This window comes from Hirundo rustica, chromosome 4, assembly GCF_015227805.2.
Source record: "Hirundo rustica isolate bHirRus1 chromosome 4, bHirRus1.pri.v3, whole genome shotgun sequence".
Classification (NCBI taxonomy): Eukaryota; Metazoa; Chordata; class Aves; order Passeriformes; family Hirundinidae; genus Hirundo; species Hirundo rustica.
The window spans coordinates 35,813,731-35,824,391 of NC_053453.1; the positions used below are offsets into that span (position 1 = coordinate 35,813,731).

The window sequence follows — 10,661 nt, forward strand, 5'->3', positions numbered from 1 at the left end:
TGTGTTTGCTCTTTTCCTGGCATCCTACCATAGCCTTTTGAACAAAAAAATGGCTGATTATTCAAAGTTAGCTTTAATATATGCTAGGCTGCAGTATGTGGTTGCTTACTGCTCTTTCTCGAGCAGAGGAAAGATTCAAAAAGTCTTGTAAGTAAACTGCAGACTCAGCGCTCAGCTTCCTCCTGGGCAGCTGATGGGTTGGGGGTTGTGCTCTGCCAAATCAGCCTCTTTTTGACACCGTTATTTCTCCGCAGGCTTGACTTGAACCCAAGTGTCAGGCAGGGGTGGGAGCCACTAACCTCAGGAAACTTGCAGGATAACAAATCCAAGACAGCTCTTCCAAATGTCTTGCTGAAATGGGTGGAAAATTTTTGCTGTTTTTTACTGTATGTTGCAGTATTGTAGTGTTGTGTTTTTTACTTTGAAGATCCATTTTATGGGGTGGCAGTCACATTTATGTTTAGACTGGAGCTCTCTCATAAATAGGGAATTAAACTTCAACTGTTCCAGGGTGACTTGACACAAGCCCACCAAATAACTGTTCAGCCCTGGTGAAACGTCTCCATGCAAAACAGAAATGGTTGTATATTATGTCCTCTTTCTCTGCATTGAATACTTCTGAGCAACATCTCACTAAAGCAAGCTTGAAAAGCAGCAAGTCCTTCGACTGCTTCCTCTTTCTCATGCTAGCAGGAGCCAAGCTCATCCCATGTATTATATTTATGTAAAAGACATTAAGGATTGTTAGTTAAATGTCTGTTTGGTCTGTTGGTCTGACTAGCTCCACTGGGCACCACTATTTGCACAAACCAGCGGTTACTCTGAGAGTAAATTAATCAGTTTTCTGCCAAAGCACTGACCTCCTGCGATTGATTGACCTGACGAGCTGCCCTCAGCTGACAACAGGCCATAAAAAAGGGACTTCTGAGCAAAGGGGTGTCATTAGACTCTGAACCGCTTGGAGCCATGAGGGCGATACTGTTGGCTGTGGTTTACATCCCGTTCATCGTGGCTGTGGAACGGTAAGAAAACATGTCTGGCTTCATTGGCACGCATCTCAGCTGGCTTCATGGGGTGATCTGTGCTTGTTGCTATTTGAGGTCTCAAAAAAGAAACTTAGAAAAAACCAACAAAATGGAGTATATGACAGTTCTAGAAAGGAAAATGAGGGTTTTTTTGTGTGTTTATTTTATTTGCATAGAATCCCCTTGATTCAATTCAAATCTATCAAGAAACAGCTGAAGGAAAAGGGAGAATTAGAGGAATTTTGGAGGAATCACCACCCTGATGTTTTTGCCCGGAGGTATCTGCATTGTTTCCCTGCAGATATTGCTTTATCAGTAGGAACTGCTTCAGAAAGGCTGTATGACTACATGAATGTAAGTACAGTTTTGATAATGCAATCATTAGGACTCATCATTGTACTGAAGGCAGGTTTTTCTTCCCAGCATGTTTCAAATCTAGTCTGTCAATGAAATTATAGGGCTTGTGATGTCTTGTTGATTTATGCTATAAATATTAGATCATTAAAAACCAGGTCGCAATCTGCAAAATAAAGCATGTCTAGATCTAGGATAGGATCTGAGTAGAAAGCTGATGCAGAGTAGTAGTGGTAGTCCTGTGACAAGTTTTATTTTTGTATAGATCTGTATTGGACTTGGTTGGGTCCCCAAAGAAATATGGGAAGATTGCCTGTATCAGTCTTGGCGAACGATAGGGTTTTTCTTAGCAGAATCTGATTACTTCATTTAGTCATATTCTATTTACCAGACACTTGGATGCTTCTGTGTTATAGAAAAATCCTCCAAATCTCATTTATTTGATCAGGTGGAGTCATAAATCAGTGATGACAGAGATTTAAGTAGAGTTTTTAATTTTCGGCTTTTATCTCTGGAGTTTAATATGCATTAAATATTGGAGACTGACCTGGGAGGATTTACTATGTAAACTGAAAAAGGAAAAATATTAATTTCACTGGATCTGAGACAGACAAGTCAGCAGGTTTACCATCTGGCAAACTGTCTTTCCTGGTTTTAGAATTTTGTCCATTTGGATGGTCTTCGTTTTCTGTTTTATTTGGTTTTTCTGCTATGCTTATCGCAAGGGAAGCTAAGCTGCAGAAATGTTGTGAAGCCTTTGTCTGAACAGGGAATGTAATCAAAGGGAAGGCCAAATTCATTCAGCAAGAACTTACTGACACTTGAGGGCCATAAAGAAATAAGTATGTGAGGAAGAACAAAGGACCCTGAAACATTTCAACCCACTTTAAAGCTTACTTCAAAGAGGGATACATGAAAATCTCAACAAAGCAAAACTCACTTCCCCAGCATATTCAGGTAGCACCAGGAATGGTTTTATTGCAGTGCGTACATGGGTTTTCTGGTTCTATATTTGTTTGTTTGTTTGTTTTGTTTTTGTTTTAATGAACATCCCTTAGGTTTGTTTAATGCAGGAAGAAATAGAATCCTACTGTATAGTTGGATATTCTCTTAAACGGCACGCTTGCTGGCCTTTTCAAGATTATCTCATTCAGACTGTATATTCTGGGGCCAGAAACGTCAGTGTATTAATAAACAAGTATGCACTTGAAGGTACATATTCAAATACTTGTATTGCTGAAAAAAGTTTGGCAGTAGTTATTGCTTTTCTATCTGTGGCTGAATTCCAGAAATGCCTCTTCCTAAAAATAGGTCTCTTAATGCTGAAGTGCTCTTCCAGGGCCAGATAGGAGCACTTAGACACTTGTATGTGGGATGTGGATAAGCACTTCACTCCAGCATTCATGTGTTCACAGATTATCTCAGCCTCAATTGGTATCCAGGGATGGTCAGTGGTTTCTTCATCTGCTGGATGAACTTTGTCCAGTACATCAGGAACGGTTTGTGCAACAAGATACTTTTTGACTCGCTCTAATAGCCGCTAATTACAAAGGAAAAAGGGCAGCCACATAAGACAGTGTTTGTGCCACTGCTCAGAGCCCTCTGAGGCTGGCAGAGGCAGGTCGTGCTGACTTTGCAACACTAATTTCCTTTGGACATCGGTAAGGAAGAGCCTATAAGTCTGTGTGGTCACGTGAGAGTTTCATCTTGAGGATGACCTTGCCACCTCTGAAGCCACTGCAAGAGGGTTTGTTGACTCCATGGGGAACCCAATTGAATATTTGCTTAAAAGGTTATAAAAGTGCCACACTGTTGTTCATTTAGCTGGAGTAAAACCTGCTGCTTGAAGGCACTCGTGGAACCAGAACTCTTCTCGTGGTGTGCATTTACATTTAAATGGAATTGCGGGGAAGCCCCTAAGGGAGCAGTTGTGTGGCGCTCCCGATCAGGCCCCTTCCTCAGGAACAGCTGGCTGGAGGCTGCCCGGGGCTGAGCGGATTGTTCCTCTCACAGGCACAGTACTACGGCGTTGTGAGCGTCGGGACACCGCCCCAGAGGTTCACCGTGGTGTTTGACACCGGCTCCTCCAACTTCTGGGTCCCGTCCGCTTATTGCATCAGCGAGGCCTGCAGTAAGAAATGTTGTTCTCCCTGATGCTTCTCTTGGGTCCAGAGATCTTGCCCAGTTTTCCTTTCCCAAGAAGCTTGCCTGCAGCAGGGATCTGCAAAGGGAGGGTTTGGAGCATCCATTAGGGCTGCTCTCCTCTCCCCAGTTTGCTTCTCTGTCCCTCATGTCACTCTGCAGCCAGGGCAGGCACCGGCTGCAGCCCCGAGTCCCTCTGCACCATGGGGTAAAAGGCATGAAAATAGATCTGGGAGACCTACCAACAGAGGTGGAAATGCCCAGTCTCATTCTAATTTTTCTCCAAAATACAAAATTACCTCTCAGGTACAGAGAAACTGGGGTGTCTGCAGAGGAACTGAGGTGCCCGCAGTACTTCTTCAACACTCTCTTGAGAGAAGCAAAAATCTGGCTCTCCTGCATCTCATCTCGTTCTGCATTGGGGAGTGGGTGGATTGCCAGGACCTCCCCTCAGTGTAGAGATCTTTGTTGTTGTTGTTGGTTGGTTGGTGGTTTGTGGGTTTTTTTCTTTTTTTTTTGTTTTGTTTTTTTTGTTTTTTTTTTTGTTTTTTGGGGGTTTTTTGTGGTTTTTTTGTTTTGTTTTGTTTTGTTTGTTTGTTTGTGTTTTGTTTTTGTTTTTGTATAGGGGTGCACCAGAAATTTAAGTCCTTCAAGTCAGATTCATACGAGCATGGAGGGGAAGCCTTCTCCCTGCAGTATGGCTCAGGACAGCTTCTGGGCATTGCTGGCAAAGACACACTGCAGGTGAGTGTCCACCTAAAATGGGTGTCAGCCTCCACATCAGCTGTTTTCAGGGCAGTTCAGATACTGGCCTTGCCTTGGAAAACCTTGCCTGGTTTAGGCAAGGGCAGGATGAGGTCCCACCAAGCTGAGTGCTGAGAGGTGTGGGTTCTGCTCCTGCACTGGGCTACCAACACAAATGCCTCAGATTTTATTTTTCTGCTTGTCTTCTTGGATCCTCTTCTGGGCTTATGAAGAAGCAGCCACATAATTAAGACATTCTAAGGAATCAGTGCTGCCCACCTGCCAAATGGGCACATGCTATGTTGATGCAAGTCATACGAAGATAGCCAGGCTTTATAAACTGAATTAATCCTCTGATGTAGATCAGAAATATGGCTAATTTCTTGTTATTGGTGGTGTCATTACTTTCACTTGTGGTTTTTCTTTGCTTGGTTGTTTGTTGCCTTTTTTTTTTTAACCAAACAGATAAGTAACATCTCCATCAAGGGACAGGACTTCGGCGAGTCGGTCTTTGAGCCAGGAACGACTTTTGTTCTTGCCCACTTTGATGGTGTACTGGGCTTAGGCTACCCCTCCTTAGCAGTGGGCAATGCTCTGCCTGTGTTTGACAGCATCATGAACCAGCATCTGGTAGAGGAGCCAATCTTCTCCTTCTATCTGAAAAGGTCTGTCCTTAAAATGACACTGCTAAAAAAGAAGTAAATCTATTTTAATTGTCAATAGAAACAACTGTGCATCTTTATAAATCTTCAACCCTAGAGAGAAATTTCCCCCTTTTTTTTTTTGATCCTTTGTGTTGGTTTTTGTTTCCAATTTGACATTGAAGATTATGGCATGAAAAGAACAAATGTTATGGGGAGGACCATGACTTTTTTGACAGAGGTTTATTCCTGTTGGAGCTGGTTATAAATAAAAGTTCCCAGCTCAGACTCACGATGTCTGTTGCCAGAAGTTTCTCTCTGGCCCATGCAGATGAGGAGAAGTGCTGTGCTACACCCAAATAGCCACATTTGAGGAAAATTCTGTTCCCTAATCTGGACCTATCTGCAACTCCGCCTACTCCTCTTGTGTTTCTTCTGAGCTGAGAGTAGCAAGTGGTTCAGCCTGCTCCTGATGCCTACCTTGGTGTCTACAGTAGGTCTTCTCAGAGGTTGTTTGGAGGGCCTGAGTTGGAACATATACAGTGATAATTCAGTAATAGTCCCTTTCAGCCATCCATATCTGAATTTAGAAAGGGCTGTGATTTGACTTTTGCTTTTTAAATGTAAATTCATTGGTGCCTGCTGGCACACTCTCATGTCTGTGTTAAACTGTTTTGTGCTTTCAGAGGAGATGACACCGAGAATGGTGGTGAGTTGATTCTGGGGGGAATAGACCATTCTCTCTACAAAGGTTCAATCCACTGGGTCCCAGTCACTGAGAAAAGCTACTGGCAAATACACATGAACAAGTATGTATTTATGTATGAAAAACCTGGTGGCATTCACCTCCCTAGGTAAACCTCAGAGACAGAAATACCTGGTGGCATAGGTATAGGAGGACTCAACTGCAGTGTTTTACCCCCCATGCCCCTCAAAGAGGAGTTCACCAGGATGGGATCGGGATTTGTTAGTTCTCTAAATCTGCTGTGACGTGGGTAACTGTTTTCTGATAGAGCGTGTTAGTATGTTTTAATATGATGCACCAGTATTCAAGATGAGTCTTGATGGACTTGATGTTCAGTTAAGAGATTAAGGTGCCCAGGCATAGAATCCAGCTCTGATTCCTGCTTTCATCTGTGCTGCTAACTTTGGTCAAAGTAGCCAGTGTTCCTTTGTCCCACCTCTAGCACACTGCCTAAATTGATGATAACACATACCTGGGGGTGAGGACAAATTCATCATCAGGAAGCACATGATTAGAGTTGTAGGAGTCTCGAGAAAGAAAAATGGGTCCACAGACATTCTTGTCTTTAGCAAAGCTTGGCAGCTAGTTTTAGAATCATTACAGCTGGAAAACATCTTTAAGATCATTGAATGCACATGTCAATTCAGCAGCACTACCAAGTACGTCACTAAACCACGTCCTCAAGTGCCACATTCACACATCTTTTGAACACTTCCAAGGATGGTGATCCTACCACTTCCCTGGGCAGCTTGTTCCAATGCTTTACAACACTTTCCGTGAAGAAATTTTTCCTAATATCCAATCTAAATCTACCCTGGTGCAACTTGAGGCCATTTCCTGTCTCTTGTTGCCTGGGATTAACTTCAGTCAGTACTCTGGTACTTTAGCTAGCAATAACATGGTGTTTCAGTCACGATGTGTATGCCATTTGGTTAAAGCTACATTTTTTTGTTTGTTTGATTGTTTGTTTTGTTTTTCAATTGCAGTATAAAGATCCAGGGCCGGGTGGCATTTTGCTCCCATGGCTGCGAAGCCATCGTTGACTCAGGCACTTCTCTTATCACCGGCCCCTCTTCACAAATCAGGCGGCTGCAGGAATATATTGGGGCAAGTCCATCAAATACTGGGGAGGTAAAAATCTGTACAGCCAGAAAACAGCTAGAGAGGAGGAGAAACTGGTATATGATGCAAAGAGCTGGAAAATAACAGAAATGATTGCTTAGACAGGTGCCAGTGAAAGCCTTGTTTCCAGGACAATACTAAGCTCTGAGCCAAGCTGCTTTTGACCTATATGCCTTGTCCCAGCCCTCTTCCCAAATGTTCACTTCATCTTCTATGCTGGTGCGTAAGGAAATAATGGGGACATCTGTTTGAGGAATTGATCTGTACTCTGCATGAGAGATAATTTTCTTTCAGAAGCTCAGAGGATTTTTTATGTCCTCAGCTCTAGCTATTGGCTCTCCCAAGCCAGGAGGGATTTGGTGCTGATTGCCAGCTATGTCAGCATCAGATGGAAAGGGAATGGTATTTTAATGACAGCCCCACAGTGGCTTCACTGACAGGACTTCTCACTGTCAGCTTGCAGTGGAGCAGTTGGTATCCTGCCAGAGCTCCTGGGAGAGATGCACATCAGTGTCACTCACAATGCTAGCTCCTTGCAGATGAGTCACAGGGCACAGGACAAGGCTTGCTGGCTCTTACTCTTCCTCCTGAACCTTACTCCTCTGACCCTTTGCTGGTTTTCCTTTCTTCCCTGCTGCTGTCTCCTGCATCTCCCTTGCTGACACTTCACCACTACTTCCTGTCCCTGCCTCCAGGGAAAGAGCAGTTTTTTTCTACGGTGCCTATTGCTGGCCCTTTGCTGGCTCCCAGAGGTCACCAGCAGGTTGCCACAGCTCCAGTGCTCAAGGAAAGCTGCTGTGTGTGGCTTTTAACTTTGCATTTCACAGAATATTCTGTGAAATGAATTGGAAGGGACCCACAAGGATCATCAAGTCCAACTCTCAGGTGAATGGCCTGTACAGGGATCAAACCCACAACCATGGTGTTATTAGCACCACCATGTTTTAACTAACTGAGCTAATCTTAATTTGTCTTGATCCTGACCCAAAACTACGCTTGGAAGAAAATTAAAAGTGGTGCAAGTGCCCAGTGCACTGGACAAAGAGAAAAGACAATAGTGGACTCTTAATCCACTTTCATTTATAAGAGGAGGACTTGCAGTGTAACTCCTGAGGCTCCTGATTCTTTATCAATCAAACCTTTAATCTTGATTCTGTCTCTGTTCAAGTTTTTAGATACATGCCAAAAAGTATACTCTGATAGCAATTTGATTTATAATGGTTCATGCTAATGAACATAGATAAAATATGTATTTCCAATGTACTGATACTAGACTAATAGAAACAAAGAATAGGTCATTGTTGAGCAGGTTCATTTACACCAGTGCTGGCCTAAGAGCATTCATCCGGCATCTCAGATTTTGCAAAAAAGCATTCTGAAAATAAGACTTTCTATGACTGATTTTTAGCAATCATAGACAGACTGTGCATATTGGCTCAAATTTATCCCAGTATAAGTGAGTGTATCCATCCCAGATTCTACCAGAACTTTTATACCTTTATCTCTTTTCAGCAAGGATTGATTTGTTCTGGATGCCCTATTCTGTAATAGCTATGTCAAAGAATTATAGCTCGCTTTTTGTATCCTACAAATAATTTTACTGGCTTTTTGTACCCTCGTCCTCTGTATCCCATGGTTTGTGGATTTTTTTTTTGTTTTGTTTTGTTTTGTTTTGTTTTGTTTTTGTTTGTTTGTTTGTTTGTTTTGTTTTGTTTTGTTCTAATTTCATGACAGTTGGTAAGTGTACACAAGATGTAGGGTTATGTTTTCATAAAATAAATTGGAAAACAGCAAAAAGCAGATTCTTCGTTCTAGGAAGCCTGTAAAACAATGACTTAAAACACTAGAGTTTACAACAAAGATTCCTCTGGGACTTGGAGCACTCTGCAGTGCCATTTCACACGCCAGTTGTTTCATGAAATAACTAGAAAGGCCAGGAAATTACCTTCTCTGTTACTGTAACTGAATATATTATTTATGGACATTAATGACCATGCCTTCTACTCTTTAAATCCCACTCCAGGGCAAAGTATAAGCATAAAGTGCTGTATTCCTCACGAGCATTTTTTTCCTTAAAGTGATGGTATTATGGGAGGACCTGGGGTGAAGTGCACCCATGGGGTACTCCCTCTGTGACTCTCTCTGCCCTGTCAAGGCCAGAGCATTGGATAACTTTTCCTTCAGCAGCCCTTGCTGATGTAGGCTCACTGGGGCTCACACACTTAGTTCAGCCTTTAAGTTGCATAGGGAGGGTATCAGAGCCCCTTCACCTCCTTTCTTTTGGGACTTGCAAGGATTTTCATCAGCCCTGGGTCCCTAGGGTGCAGTGGTCTGGGCTGCTGGGCTGGTTTGTTGGAGTATGGGAAAGCTGAGGGCAGTGTTAGGCGGTAAGTCAGCCTGATGCTGTTTCTCGGTAGTAAACTCACTGTTACCTACTCCAAAATCCTTGAATTCAAAGAACAATATTTAAAGAAAGACAAAGCGACCCCATCTCAGTCAGAGCACTGTGTCCAGTTTCTTGTAGACTGCAGAAGATTGTCAAGCTTGCCTCACATAAGCTTCACGATCGGACACCGCGAATACAAGCTGAGAGCAGAGCAGTACATCATAAAGGTGCGTATCTGCTGCTTCCCCGCTCCCTGTTCCTCACTCCCTGAGCTGGGGATGGAGCAGGCTGCTGCAGGGACATGTGCTTTCCCTTCCAGGAGTCTATTGATGACCAAACCTTCTGCATGAGCGGCTTTCAGTCTCTCGACATCCCCACTCGCACTGGCTCGCTCTGGATTTTAGGAGACATCTTCATGTCTGCATTTTACTGTATTTTTGACCGTGGGAATGACAGAGTGGGATTTGCAAAAGCTGTTCACAGGAAGGATTACTACTGAGCCTAATAGCATTTATTCTGTCTTAAGTTAAGGTCATGATCTTCAACACGTGTGAAGAGCAGCTTTTACTGAAACTCGGGACCCACATGTGCATTTTGTTGTCCCCCTCCAAGTTCAAAGGACTTTGCAGTGATCCTTGTCCCAGATGATATAGTTTAGTTAAATATCTATGTGTTTACAACAGAGAAACAATTTTTCCTGAGTAATTCATGGACACTACAGCTCTCAGGATAAAGCAGCACGGCAGCTCAGCACTCAGATTTGCAAAAAGATCAGGAAGAATAAAAATGCTGACTTATGCCAGGCTGAAAAGATAGCAGCTATTTGTGGGGAAAACTAATCCTAGTCCTGCCTGGTCTGACTATCCTTTTTTTTTTCTTGTGTGCTAGTTTCCACCTCATTTCCTACAGCTTTTCTTCCATCATTATTTTCCATGGTTTGGGTTTTGTTCAACATTGTTTCCTGAGTGCCATGGAAATTCTCTTTAAATTAGCTTGCTCCAACCAGCTTATATAAAAGGGAATTTGACTGATGCCTGTGTGGCCACTAATTTTGACTATTGTTCCTTGCACGATTTCCTGCTCCTTATTCCAGCTTTCAAACCTGCTTTTCCCTGGGATTCATTATCCCTTGATAATTCTCCTTTTTTGGGTCTTGGCATTTGATGTCCGTGCCTGAGGTCAGACGCTGCTTTTAGCACCTGACTTCTCTCCCCCTCAGTAGTGTGAACAGCTGGAGCAGCATCTATTCACATTAGAAAACCCAGACTGCAGCCTGTGCAGAGGGATACCACTTCAGATGAGTTATGGGACCATGCACCAGCACTACACATCTACTTCCCCCTGCTCAGCCACTTCTTGTCAGCAGTGGCAGGAGTTTCAGATGAAACAGCCACAGGTAGCTGCGCTGATTTGTCAAAAGATTCACCTAAATTCTGCCCATTGGAGTATTTATTTGGATTGCTAAAACTGATACTGTCCCCATACACATGAATAAAACTTAA

General features: G+C 43.1%; 1 protein-coding gene across 1 annotated transcript; it reads left to right on the forward strand.

The window, feature by feature from the left end:
- The first annotated feature begins 827 nt into the window (after window positions 1-827).
- LOC120752038 (cathepsin E-like) lies at window positions 828-10,661 on the forward strand. The gene is made up of 9 exons (XM_040062665.1): window positions 828-1,022; window positions 1,202-1,379; window positions 3,393-3,510; window positions 4,147-4,265; window positions 4,731-4,930; window positions 5,593-5,715; window positions 6,638-6,782; window positions 9,288-9,386; window positions 9,479-10,661. The coding sequence occupies exons 1-9, from the start codon at window positions 967-969 to the stop codon at window positions 9,656-9,658; spliced, it is 1,218 nt and encodes a 405-aa protein (XP_039918599.1). The 5' UTR covers window positions 828-966; the 3' UTR covers window positions 9,659-10,661.

Excerpts from the sequence above, each read along its gene's own strand:
- LOC120752038 (XM_040062665.1), top strand. The coding sequence starts at position 967 with ATGAGGGCGATACTGTTGGCTGTGGTTTACATCCCGTTCATCGTGGCT. Across the intron at positions 1,380-3,392 it reads GGCTGTATGACTACATGAAT|GCACAGTACTACGGCGTTGT; the intron begins GTAAGTACAGTT and ends TTCCTCTCACAG. Across the intron at positions 9,387-9,478 it reads CAGAGCAGTACATCATAAAG|GAGTCTATTGATGACCAAAC; the intron begins GTGCGTATCTGC and ends TTTCCCTTCCAG.